Source organism: Podarcis liolepis, assembly GCF_965112155.1.
Source record: "Podarcis liolepis genome assembly, chromosome: 2".
Classification (NCBI taxonomy): Eukaryota; Metazoa; Chordata; class Lepidosauria; order Squamata; family Lacertidae; genus Podarcis; species Podarcis liolepis.
This window is the reverse complement of record NC_139555.1, coordinates 94,962,082-94,976,220: the sequence shown is the minus strand read 5'-3', so window position 1 is coordinate 94,976,220 and position 14,139 is coordinate 94,962,082. Positions and strand designations below refer to the sequence as shown.

Below are 14,139 nucleotides of genomic sequence, written 5' to 3'. Positions count from 1 at the left end.
TAATAGGGTATCAGGTAGCAGGGCTGGGAACAACTTCTACTTGAGATCCTGGAGAGCAGAGTTCAAGACGCACTCCACTCAGGGTTGGCGTTACTGTGCTCGATGGGGAATTGATCCGATTCATTAAGTGGCAGCATTTTATTTCCTGGGAGAGTTGGAGGATTCTTCTAGTACTTTTTAATCTCCAACCAATAATACCAAAGAATACAACAACTGACGTATCCCTCCACACATTTCTGTGCCAAAGAAAGTTCACTGACATGAATGAAATGACACTAAGAAAGTAGAGAAATGAAAAGAAACAAATGAAAAAGGACCAAGCCCTGTATATCTGGAGAAGGTGCAGCTCAGTAACTTTGACCTCTGTTTTTAAATAAATATAAAACGTTGATACAATGAAATATAAATTTCTTTTAGAATGAGCTGAACTATATCATCAGGCTCTATGGTTTCCCCAAAGCCTGCTTCCCATTGTATTTTCCCCACTGTAAATTCTCGCTGCGTGCATTATCCCCCCCACTCAAATTTTAGTTCTGGTCCAAATGTGCTTTGAATGGGGGGAGGGGGGAGGCAGACAGACCTGTTACCCTTCAAATGATGTTGGACTCCAATGCCCAAAGGCTCCAGTCAAGGGATATATTTTTTAAAAATAAAACACCAACTATTATTCATAGCAGCCTGATCACAAAGCTTTTTGGAACCATGGAGAACACTGATGACCCCCTCAACTAGCTTTGAATCAAGCCATGTGTAGTTTGTACGTTCCAACTATTTGGGTTCTTGAAGAAGTCATGCATCATTCAAGCCACTGGAAGAGCAAGCCCTCTGGTTATTATTTAACCACAACAGTAAACGCCATGATTGCCTGGGTGCTTTTGCCCCTATAGTGGGATTTAATAGTGAGAGCCAGTGTGGTGTAGTGGTTAAGAGCGGTGGACTCATAATCTGGTGAAACAGGTTTGATTCCCTGCTCCTCCACATGCAGCTGCTGGGGGACCTTGGGCCAGTCACACTTCTCTGAAGTCTCTCAGCCCCACTCACCTCACAGAGTGTTTGTTGTGGGGGAGGAAGGGAAAAGGAGATTGTTAGCCGCTTTGAGACTCCTACAGGTAGTGATAAAGCGGGATATCAAATCCAAACTCTTCTTAATGAAAATAATAAAGAAGTAAAGCACAATTCATTGCTGCATACCGAAGAGAGAATGCATGTTTTGTTTTAAACTAAGTGATTATACTTATACTATAAGAATTCATTCCGCTCAACCCAGTTTTCCTTTATTATTTTGCAACAGATACTCAATTATCATTATGAACGCTTAGTTCTCAATGGGCTGTCTCCCCACCAACACTATTATTATGTATAGATGATGGCAAGTGGGTATCTTTAGCATTTGATACGGACAATCACACACCCAGATAACTGCCTGGTTGATTGTGGCAACCATGAATCTTTACAACTTAGACATTTCCAATCTCGCCATGAGTTAAACATTGTTTTGGACTAAAACAGTGTGCATTTTTAACATAAATATTGCAACTTGTAAAGGTCTTAATTTTTAAAAATGCTGTCTCACAGGAGCCAACCATATCTGTTATTTGTAAAGTATTATGTATATAGTGGTGTAAAGCACCACTGTATTATTATTATTATTATTAATGAAGAATTATGATCGAAAGCCATTCAAAATATTTAATTTGATTATTTAAATTTTCAGTCTGAGCCATCTTAAAATTTAATCTGGGGTGATGATAATCAGGTGCACATGAGCAGCCTCTGCAACCTCCCTGCTAGGAAAAAAACAAACAGGAAAAAGGCAGCCACATGAACCTTGCATCATCCCAGACACCATAGCTCACGTAGGCAGTGCATGAGGCTCTTAATCTCAGGGTTGTGGGTTTGAGCCCCACATTGGGCGAAAGGTTTTGGCATTGCAGGGGATTGAACTAGATGACCCTCATGGTCCCTTCAGAATCCACAATTCTATGATTCTATAAAGATGAAAATGTTATAAACAAACACATGAATTTGAGGAAGTTATTTAACATGTCTGGTTTCCATATCCAATTAATGGCATAAATTACAATTGTTGCCTAATAACGCAATGCAGATGTTTTAAGCTTGGCTCCCCACCCCCTCCACCGTTTTGGCATTTCAGTGTGAAGCTGTCAGTCAAACTATATTAACATTGAGAAACATTCTGCTGAGTTGCTCAAGCCATCATATATTTTCCTGTCACTCCTATGAAAGAAAAAAGCCCAGAGCTAGTATCAGCTGGTATAAATTACAGAAATCTAGAGATCCAAATTAACTTGTAAAACTGCACAGCAGTTTATACTTGGGACTATAATGTTGTTTAGTGGTAGAGCAAGGCACAGCATATTCTTACCCCCAAATCCTATTTACTTAGAAGCAAGTCTCACTTATTTCAGTCATATTCCTTCCCCCATAACGGATTGATTTGTGTCTCATTTGTAACACTGAAGCTGAAATCCTGTAGCCATTGACAGTAGACCCACAACTTATGCACATTTAACTTGTGCACATTCAGCTTTACACACTTGGCAATTTTTTAAATTATTTTTTTACAAAATAGAAAGGGGTCAGGCATCCAGGAAATAAAATTTTGGCAATCCCAACCACCATTGCATCCACAGAGTTTGGACTATACAAGATTTGGGCTTTATGCTTTATGCCTGGAACACAACCCCACATAAGTTTAGAGTTTACTGTACCTTGTAGTAAGACCAGTTGAACTAAATGAGACTTAAGACTTGTGAGTGGGAATACAGGATTGTGCATCAAAAATCAGCCTCAAGAAATACCCAGCTCTTTTCTTTTCTCTTGTTGCCTTTAACTGGCTTTCTAGCATGCTCAACTCTTCTAAAAGGAGAGCAGTGGAATAAGAGGTGAAACTGTTTTCCCGGAAACCCCCTGGCCCAGACGTCAGATAATATTTCAAGGCAAAAACTTCCAGTCCTGTGAGGCCACTTTTAAGGTCTAATAAGTTCAGAAATGGAAACATAAGAATGTTATTGTCACAAAACCCTGTGACTGCACTCAGGATGGTAGCTGTAATTAAAGTTTGAAGAAAAAGGTTTCCATTACTATTGGATTGTTTCTCAGCAAAATAAGAATGGTGGGGACGAGTGAGAAACAGAAAGATCTGCAATGCATCAACCAGCTAGTTTAAAAAGTAAAAATAAAAATCGTCACAATATTTGGCAGTTAAAAACAAACAAACGTTCTAAGCATTTAAAAAGATTTCTGCTAGCTTGCCATGCATATCCATAACTGATCCGCTGTTTGCATTTTAGCACAGTAATAAGAGGGAGGAAACTGGGTGATAATTCTAGCAGATGTGCTTCTAAAGCACCACGACACAAGGGACTAACAACTTGTTGCTCCAACAGCCCTTTTGAAATTCACATCTTGATATTAATGCCATTTTAAATAACAGCTCTTAAAAGAGTCGCCTCCTTTACAACTTACCACTGTCACTCTAAATTATTATTATTATTTTAAAGCATTTTATTGCAAATGGTCATGCTTAACCCCACCCAGCTCAGATCATCTGATTCTACAACAAATCTGATCGTTCTGGCATGCTGCTTACCCACAGCTGAGTCAAGCTCTTAAACATAATTCTGGAAATTGCTTCAGATCCCAGCTGAGTATTTTGGAGCTAGGAAGCTACCTTCTACATTTGATTCTGAACACTGGGAGTGTTCTCACTTCTTGAGTAAAAACGTAACTTTCCTCATTTCTCAGCCAATCCCATTAGAATAGGTTAGCACACAGATTCTCAAACAATAGGTTCAGTTTCACCACTGAGTCACAGAAGGTTTCTGGGTAATTTACCATTTGCCAGTAATAGCTGTTTAGGAAGTGGTAGGGGCAGGGGAAGCACCATTTAAGTACAGTTGTACCTCTACTTACGTATCCTTCCAGATACGTAAACTTCAGCTTGCTAATACGTCAAACCCGGAAGTTTATACTTCCAAGTTTCACCGCGCATGCATGCGCAGAAGTGGCGCCTCTGGATACAGACTTTTCAGGTTGCGGACAGACCCCCGGAATGAATTACCGTTAAGTTCGTATCCAGAGGGTCCACTGTATACAGAAAGTGGGAAAATTCTGCTTCCAATTAAATGGTTGGGATCATCAGGCAAACTATGAAGAGAAGAAGAGAATTATATAAGTATACTGCCCTTAGAATGCAATCCTGAAGTAACCTCCACTGAATTAAATGGAGACTGCTTCCATGTTATTGAATTGCAGACTTAGAATACCTTGGAACACCTCGGCTATCAGACTTTTTCCCTGCCTAGATGTTGTGCCTGAAAGATATATGAATCAAAGAACCCTCTAGATTCTGTTGTTCCTTAAAATTCACTCGTCAGTCACGTGCCAAACCCACTTAGCACTCCCTCCTCCAAGTACCTCATATCATTGATTCTACCATCTCCCTAAAATTCAATTTGCGAGGGTTTCTTATTGCACTGACTGCACAGGCAGAAATACTTCTAGATAATTTTAAAAAAGGGACACGTAAATATGGTACCAGAAACGGTTAACACAGACTAAAAGCTAAAATAACAAAGTGGCTCAACCCTAGGAGTCATGCTGTGCCCAAGATGGAGCAACATGACTGCAGTACCAGCACAACGGCTTAGCATATAGCATGACACTGGAACTGCAAATCATGCCAGGACAGCCATGTGTTGCATGACTAATATTTCTCACTGCTGGATATTAAATGGCAGAATGTACAAGTTGATGGTCTTAGACAAAGCGAGAAGGCAGGATTTCAAGGCACTATGGATGTGCCTCTTTTCAGTAAGCCTTGAACTATTTGGTAGAATGGTTTTCAAAGCAGCAGTAAAATGGTCTTGTCCCACTTGTCTTGGGCAGGAAACCACAGTAGTTGGAAGTGGAAGCTCCAAATTGTCTGTAGGATTTGGACTATAGACATCTGATTAGAGATAAGAACCTAAGGACATTAAGATATTCGCAAAATTCTCCCAATCCAAATTGTAGCATTCCCAAATTGGGTTTTGATGTCACAAGACCACAGCGGTTGAACCTACTGAACGACACTGTTTTATATTAGGTGCTACAGCTAGCCTGAATATTTTGGAATCTACAAAATCCCTGAGCCCAGTGTGCATGCCTGGCCACTTGCTTATATCCTTTGCCCTTCGCAGCACACAACTATGTTGACATCGCTGTCTGATTAAATAATCCAGGGATCAAAATACTGGAAGCAAGCCATTCCCTCCCCATACACACTCCAGCGAAGCGAGCCATGTGGCAGGACAATCCCCATGCTGGTCTTCCTTCACAATTCTCCAGCGCACAAAGATTTATATTTTCTAATTGCACTTCTTCTGGCTGAAACTGTTAATCTTGGAAAGTTGCCCGAATGGCTGTGAAAGACATGTAATTGATTGAGCACTACACCACAGTTTTGTGGTGACATGACACCTTTTGGCTTTCTGCAGATTACACGCTGCCTTTTTCTGAAAAGTGCATAACAGCCTTTTTGTGGACAGCCTGAAAACAAACAGTCATGTTAACCAGCTGTGTCCATAAATCTGATGAAAACATTGCTGCACACACTGCGTACTGTAGACACTATCTGGGGGGCTATGTGCTTTTTTTTTTTTAATAGCAACTAAAACACCCAGTTGAGTAATCTAATAATGCCACAGAACAGTTACAAAGACCAAAAGTTGATTCAGACATTACATATTCCAATGATGAGATCACTCCATGTCTGGACATTCACAAAAACATACTATGAGATGTACACAGCTTGCTTCCTTAGCAACTGTGAATTGCAGAATCAGGCTTGAAAAATTTCAAGTGCTTAGGACATAGGGAAATTAAGGAAGCTGTGTGCATTTCACACTCTCTCATGGGTATCCAGACACTGGTTTCATATCAGGAAGGGGCATCCTAGCAGGAACCCAGTGGAAATCAGCACCCCAATGTGAGTCAACATTATCTACAGTGATAGTGTGCACCAATGTAAATAAAACACAGTCTTATTCCAAGCAACAAGGAAGACATTTGAAATGGTTGCTGTAACACAGGGCGTAAGGGCAGGGACATACAACCTCTGAAAGTGCCAGATAGCCACTAGCAGATGGATAAACAATGAATAGTCATGCACCAGTGGTAGGGGCTGAGCACAGACCTCAGCACTAGAAGAAGGAACTAGCGACACTTTGGGACTGTCACCCAAGCAGCAGGATCTCATAAAAGGAGAACCGTTTCAGGATCTGCTTTGAATGATGGTGAAGTCAGCAACGCAACAGTATGTAGAAAAGGCCAGCTCAGGTTGTAGAAGTGATGTTACATATCAGTACCACAAGCATAATAGGATTAGGACCAGCAATGTGAACAAAGGGCAGAAGGAACATACTGATAGACAGGAGGACTTCTACAGATATGCACTTACAACTTGTATGATTGTACTCAAGGGGTAATCAATACATTGGGGTTGGGGACAGGGGAAGTTGGGGGGGCAATCCTACCCCTTCCCCATACAATGATTTTAGCTGGTTTTAGAACATCTGCATAGAGCTTAGAAGCTAATAATAATCATGGAATCGTACAGTTGTAAAGAGCCATGAGGTTCATCTGGTCCAATCCCCCTGAAATTGGAATCTTTTGTCCAACATCAGGCTCACACCCATGACTATGAACTTAAAGAGTCTCACGCTCTACCAACTGAGCTATCCCAGGTTGTTTCTATGGATGTGGATAGCCAATTCCACCCTCTCTGAAGGTGAGATAGAAGAGATTTAAGTTGGACACCAGAAAACACTTTCTAACTGAAAGAACTGCTGTCCATTGGCATAAGATGCCCACGAAAGGTGCAAAAACCCCATTCTCTAAACTCTGTAGAGATTTATTTATTTTTTTAAGAAAAGGTGGGAGAACTATCAGTCTGAAGAGTGTTGCATCTATCCTGCAAGAACACTGCCATTGAGCTCTATTATTCTGGGAAATCAGAGCAAGTTTTAAAGATTTTAAATTCTGTGCATAGTCTGTAATGGCTGATCCTAGCGACCTTATGCTCAAGCTAAGCCTCTTCTTGAAATAATATGTTATTTAGCAAGTCACATTTAGAAAGCTTTCACGTCAGGGAGCGTCCTTATTCTATGATCCTGGTTACTAACAGAGATTCAAAATCAACGTTGAATTCGGGGGGGGGGAACCACCCATTTCGGGTTCATAAAAGTCCCCATTTAAGGGGCGAGGAAGAGTGGAAAAGAAATTGTGACCTGGATTTCCTCAACAGACTTATTTTCTGTGCCTCCCACTTTACAACTTCTAATGTTTTTCTTTCTCTCTGACCAAAACATGCAAACAAGACTCAAACACTAAATCTATCAAATGTAGCCATGAGTGGGAAGAGTGTGTTGGAAAAATATGAAAACGCTTTCCAGGGGAAAAAACAGCACTCATCCATGTTTGAGAGGAAATACTAAAGTGTTTAAACACACACGGATGTTGCAGTAAACAAACCCCACAAGGTAGCACCTGAAAGACTGCCCAAGAGGCCAGTTGTCACGGTTATGAGAAGAACGCTGTTTCATTTTTAAAATGTAGCGCAGTGAACATGGGAACTTGGTATAAGTTCTCTTATGTTTTGATAGTACTCTCCTTCCCCCTCCTCTCTCTCTGTAGCCCTCCTTTCCTAGGCAGGTCCTCTTTCTCCCAAGTTAGTGGTGAGCAGCTTAGCTGTAAATATTTGCCCTTCATGTTGAGCCTTCCAGCTGGCTGAAGCTGCAGCTGACAGACATGTCTGTAAGCAAAGGGAGAGAGAGGGAGGTGGAGATGGGGGGAGGGCAGGCAGGCAAAAAAATAGATTTCAAAGGGGAAAGCGGGGGACAGATTTGATCACTTAGCAGACTCCCAAGCCTTACTAATGAGGAAAAGAGAAGAAAATAAACAACAAAAATCCTGTCTCCTCCCTGCTACCTTCTGTATGCCCGGAACCTATCTACACACACACACACACAACTTTCACCACAGGATGCCAAAAGTCTGGCACTTGGGACCGGGAGCTGCTTCTCCTTTTGTTGTGCTTGTTCCAAAGGGGTATTTACTCTCACTAAAACATCAGTGCCAAACCTCTAGCTTTCGCCTGAATGTGATGAATGACACATTCTCAGAGGTCCCGGTAGGGGTCCTGGAACTGCCTTGCCAGGGGTCTGAATATGGGAGGTGTAAAGAAGGGAGGATGCAAACGCACCCTGCAGCATTCTGTTTATGGAATTATTTAACAGGGACAAAACTAGAAGGATGATCCCATGCCTTACTGCGCAAACGCTGGGTCCTGTGGCCCAAAAACTGTGTCATTTGGAGGGGGGGGGCAGAAGGATGACTACCAACAACAGCAGCAACCAGGGGGCTTGTGGCAACTTAAATCATAAAATCAAGATGTCACAAGACCCCTGGTTGTTGTTGCTGGTAATTACCTTTCTGAGTTTTGCCCCTCTGTGGGATGCCAAAGTTTTGGCTCGGTTGGAAGGGACTAAAAGGGGTCATCTAGCCCACCCCCCACCCCCCGCGACGCAATAATCTTTTTTGCCCAACTCGGAGCTCGAAGCCACGACTATCCCAGCTCATTTCCAGACTAACGCATCTGCATCAGGGACCCTGAGAAGCATCCAGTCCAACTCCCTGCAATGCAGCTGTCCCATCCGGGGTGTGTGCGAGAGAGGGGAGCCTGCCTGGGCCACTTGCTTCCTCAGAGGCGCGAGAGGGCGCTTCAGCCACCGAAGCGGGAGCGGGGGAAGGTTTGCCCCAAAGAAACCGGCGCAGCCTGTTCAGGATGCCGCGGGATTCTTTGCTGCGCCTGAGAGAGGATGGAGGGCGAGTGGCTGGCGGGGGGGGGGCAGGAAGGAAGAGCGATGCTGGGGCCAAGGCGGGCCTCCGTAAGGATTCACCTTGTTGGGCGTCGAGGCGGCGAGGCTGCGGCTGAGGGAGTCGAGGCGGGCGCTGTACTCGGTGAACTTCTTCTGGTAGCGCAGCGCCGTCACCTGGAGCTCGAGCTGGGCGGCCGAGAGCTGCGCCAGGAGCGACTTTTCCCGCTTGCCGGCGCGCAGCGCCTCCTTCTTGAGCTCCTTCTCCAGGCCGGCCAGCTGCGCCTGCAGGGCGGCGCCGTGCGCCTTGAGCGCCTGCAGGCAGCAGTGCGAGCCGGCCTGGCGCTCGCCGTGCGTGAGCGCCAAGCCGCAGCCGCGCTCGCAGGAGCCGGCCGGGCGGGCCGCGCAGGCCTCGCGCATGTGCGCCTCCACGTCGCGCGCGTTGAGCACCTCGGCGCAGCCCCGGTGGCGGCAGCGGGCCGCCGAGTAGCCGCACGCCTCGGCGTGCTCGGCCAGGTGCTGCAGCTTGACCACGGCGCCGCAGCCGCGCGCCCGGTTGGCGCACTTGATGTCCAGCTTGAGGATGAGGCTCTTCAAGGGCAGGACGTGGTTGAGCTCCTTGGCCGACATGCGGCGGCACTTCACCGGGCAGCTGCCTTGCTGCACCACCCACGGCAGCACGCAGCCGGCGCAGAACACGTGGCCGCAGGGGGTGGTCAGAGGGTCCTCCAGCACTTTGTTGCACAGGTTGCACTTCAGGTCCGGGTCCACCTCGCCGCTGAAGCGGTCCAGCTCGAAGCCCATCGCTCCGCCGACGCCCCACCCTCTCGGGGGGGAAGAATGGAACACGCAAACAAGCGGGAACCCCCAAGGAAAACGCGCGCGCACAAGCAAGCGCTCGCTCCAAAACTCCTCTTGGGGAAAGAGGTGGCGGGGGGGGGGGAGTTGCAACACTATCCTCCCCTCCCTCCAAAATTTAAAATCGCCCACCCGCAAACCACACAGCCTCCCCCAAACAGTTGTCTGTCTCTCTTTCGAAGTCCCCAAACTGCAGAGATCCTAGGGAATGACTGCAGCCGCTCTCCTTTCTTGGTTCCTCCGCTAGTCCTTGGGAGCAGCCTAGACTGGCTGGCTGCAGGCTGTCTACTGACTGAACTAATTGCCTCAGACTTCCTCGAAAATGCTGGGGAGGAATCCTCTACCGCATTGATTCTAGTGAAAGCGCAGGACTGCCTTCTCCCACTTTCCCCCCATCCCACCCCTTCTCCTTCCGCCCCTCCTTCACGCAGCCTTTCCCAACCCCTCCTGCACTCGCCCCCTCTCTCTCCCCCCTTTCCCCCCCTCTTTTGGCTCAATTTCATGTGTGCGCGCGCGCGCTTTTTTGTCCAGCGCAGCTAAGAATGCTGTTTATTCGTGAGCACAATCATCTCTACGAAGGCATGCTGGCGATATGAAAAAGGAGGGGGTTGTGCGGTCTTAGTTATAGCGCTATGGGAATCTGCTTGCACAGTTGTGCGCGTTCATCTGTTTGCTCGAGTTGTTGTGGGGCTGTGTTCCGAGATGCTCTTGGGGCGGCATCTGGTCTTATGACGTTCAGGGGAGCTGTGGGGTGTTTATGCAATGGATTTGTGGCATACCGTACTCTTGTCTCTCCCTCTCTCTGCAAGCTGCCTTTCCTTCTTATTGCAGAGTTATCTGGCTTCTGGCATGTCCTTTTTCAGTTTTGTTTGGTTCTCGTGTTCTCCATTCCACAGAGTTGTGAGTTTTTCTTTGTGGACCTGGAGGTGGTGACAGTGGAGCCCTGAGTGCATATTTTCCGTGGAATTGGAGGGGATCATTCTGTGACAGAATGGCACAGAGTGGCAGGATATTATATTCAGCAATACATGGAACTGGGAAATGTTGTTTCTGGGAAGCTGTGGAGTTCTGGAGCATCAGGGTTGGTTCTGTTTTGTGGCGCTATTCAGGGCTGTTGAGCTTAATTAAATTTTGTTGAAGTTCCTTCCTAAGGTTGGTACTCATCAACATTTTTATCATACCAGCTTAGAGATGTCAAATCTGCAGGTGAACCAGGAGAGATAGCTAACACTTCAGAAGATGGAGGTAACATTCAAAATGACCTTGACAGAATGGAAAACTGAAATTAACAAAATGAAACTCATCAGACAAATGCATTTAGGAAAATAAAATGAACTGCGCTGCTATAGGATGGCTTGGCAGTAGTATATGTCAAAAGGACCTCAGGACTTAAGTCCATCTCAAGCTGGTCACGAGTCACCTATGGGATGTGACTGCAGAAATGACTAATGCCGTTTCAGGCTGCACAAATGGAACTGTGGTTTCCAGTTCACAAGAAGCAATAGCTCTACCTTATCCTGCGCTAGTCCAGCCAATGGAGTACAGCATCCAGTTTTAGGCACCACACTTGAAAAGGACATTGGCAAACTGTAATGTGTTCAGAGTAGGAAAATGAAGAATGTCTGCTGTATGGTGAACAAGCTCTGTGGGGAAAGATTGGAAGAACTGGGTATGTTTAGCCTGGATAAAAGAAGACTGGGGAGGTACATGACAGTGTTCTTCAAATATCTTTTCCATAGAACTTGTTCTCTGCTATCCCAGAGGGCAGGGCTAGATCTAACAGACTGGGGTGGATTCAGGTGGAACACTAAGAGACACTTCTTGATGGTATGAGCAGTTTGTCAATGGAACCAATAACCTAAGGAGACGGTAAGCTCTCCATCGCTGGAGGTCTTCAAACAGAGGCTAGGCAGGAAGGCTGGAATTCCTACACTGCACAGGGGGGTTAGATTAGATTACTTAATTAAACATAGGAAACTGCTGTGGGTCTACCTTTAGTTGGTGGTCCATGGCATTTGTGGTTGAAGACAAGACAAGCTGTCCATTGTGTTGAATATATTGGATCTTTATTGCTTCTTTTATTTCATGCATTGTCTTTGGTTGTATTACAATTGTAATTCCGTGGAATTACAATTTCTGCAACAGTCAGAAACGTCATTAAGGGATCCACCAAGATCCTTGCTTGGCAAATTTCAAGTGGTCTGTGGGGGGAAATGTTGGGAACCACTAATCGACACTGACTGACAATCCCTTTCCAGAGTTTCAAGCAGGAGACTTTCTCAGCCTTACTTGCCAGGGATCGAACCTGGGACCTTCTGAATGCAACCTATGTACTCTGCCACTGAGCCACAGCCCTTCCCCCTAACACAGTTCTTGGAAAATATAGGACATCTGGCTACCTATCCTATACCCTCGTGTTTTGTATAGGGTGACAAAAGTGTCTTTGTTCACCCTCTCCAACTCTTAGCAGACTGTGGAGGTGGGGGAAAGGCAGCAGACAGGGTCAAAGGACAATGTCTGCAGCATTTTTTTTAACAGTTCTTAGCAGACTTGTGAGACAGGTAATGAAGGCTGGGGTAGGAGGTTTTGTAAAAGGGGCTCTGGGCAAGATATAAATGTTGCATCTCATCCTGTACCCTCTTGAATAACATCTGAATAACTGTTGTCCATAGGGTTTTGAAATGAGGTCATAGAAAGAGTTGGCCAAATGGGATTTCGCAAAAGGGTGGAATAGACCCAGGTAAACATTTGGGGGCAAGCTGAACTTTCAGCCCATATTCAAACTCAGGTTCACATGAGCATGGAGTCTCTAAATTTCCTATGACTTTAGTGACAGCTGAGACTCCTACCACTTGGACTGCAGATCTCGTGCCCTACCTGTATCACTCCAAATGTAAAATTTTGAGTTGACAGGGTTATTGTTTCTTAAGAAGCACAGAGCAGAGTCACACAAGACACTGAAAGGCACTTTTTTGAGCTTTTTCTGTGTGCCATGCGCATCAGTTCAGCAAGGGAGGAAGCAGAAGAAAACAGGTTTAAAAGTGAATGGGCATTCTAACTAATGTATATTTTATATTTGCAATGCAGGCTGATATATTGGGGAGGGCAATTCCTGTGCAGTGTGAGTCTATACATGTCTGCTTGGAACAAAGCAGCATTGAGTTCAGTGGGACTAACTTCCCATAAAGACTATATAGGACTGCAGCCTGAATCTTAAAGAGGCGGGGACTGAACAAGAGTAAATGGACAAAATTAATATATATTTTGTACACAACTTGCACTGCTCTTTGGGCTCAGGGCATATGCTAAGTTCCCTAAAATCAAAGTCTTTTAAAAAAATGTCAAAATGCTTCACTCCAATAAGCTATTCAACCTGCCTATATGGAAACTGGCTGGCTTTGACCTATAAAGTGCCTACCAAGCTTGAACCCTACACACTGTAGATTCTGCCTCTTCCCCTACATACCCTCACAATTGTTTTGGTTGTGTCCTGTGGCCACCTCAGACAGTTTCAAGCACATAAATAGCTCAGGGCTGCAATACCTCTAGGACAGGGGTTGGCAAAGTTTTTGTGGCTTGGGCCGGTTCATGGTCCCACAGACGCTGCGGTGGGCCGGAGTGTGTGAGTGCGCGCATGCACGCACGCACAAACACTATTTCCTGCACTCCTAGCACAGAGGAGGCGTGCACAGCTTCCCATTGGCTGCAGGACCTTCCAAAGAAGGTGGTCCCCGCTCTGCTCTGTGCTGGTTTAGCGCGGCACACGGGAGCCAACTGAGTGGGCGACGGGGGTCCCCGAGTGAGTGGTGGGGGTCCATGGGCTGGTTAAACGACCCCCCCATGGGCTGCTTGTGGCCCATGGCCTTTAGGTTGCTGACCCCTACTCTAGGACCACCTCTCTCCATAGGAACCAACCTGAACCTTGCAATCATCATCTGAGGCCCTTCTTCGTGTGCCTCCTCCGTGAGAGGTTTGGAGGGCAGCAACACAACAAGGGGGCTTTTCTGTGGGGGCTCTCTGCTTCTGGACAGCTCTCCCCAGGGAGGCTAGCCTGGTGCTTTCGTTACATAGTTTTAGGTGCCAGGCAAAAACATTCCTTTTCTCCCAGGCCTTTGGCTAATAAAACAATCTATGGACTTTTAAACTGTGTGCGGGTAGGGAGGATAATTTGTTTGTTTGTTTGTTATTGTGATGTATTTTTGTATTTTTATATTGGATGAAGGGTGATATAGAAATTTAATTAATTAATTAACAATAACAACAATTTCAAAACTTTAGATTTGCACAATTAAAAGTGGGTTACAAAAAAATATGTGCTGCATTGCTCTAGCACAGCAAATGCACTTTAATCCAGAAATAGACTTTTTGTGCTTAGGAAAGTGATGGGGACATAGGAATGACT

The 14,139-nt window shown here is 45.4% G+C and overlaps 1 protein-coding gene across 2 annotated transcripts in view; it reads right to left on the bottom strand.

Annotated features, from left to right (window-relative positions):
* PDZRN3 (PDZ domain containing ring finger 3) overlaps nt 1-10,156 on the bottom strand; it is a 174,007-nt gene extending 163,851 nt beyond the window's left edge. Inside the window, exon 1 of one of the 2 annotated variants that reach the window (XM_083491327.1) lies at nt 8,964-10,156. In XM_083491327.1, coding sequence (XP_083347453.1) covers nt 8,964-9,683 — 720 coding nt within the window. In that variant the 5' untranslated portion in view covers nt 9,684-10,156. The remainder of the gene's footprint in view (nt 1-8,963) is intronic. The other variant, XM_083491328.1, reaches the window with a different exon arrangement.
* Between the last annotated feature and the right edge of the window lie 3,983 nt (nt 10,157-14,139).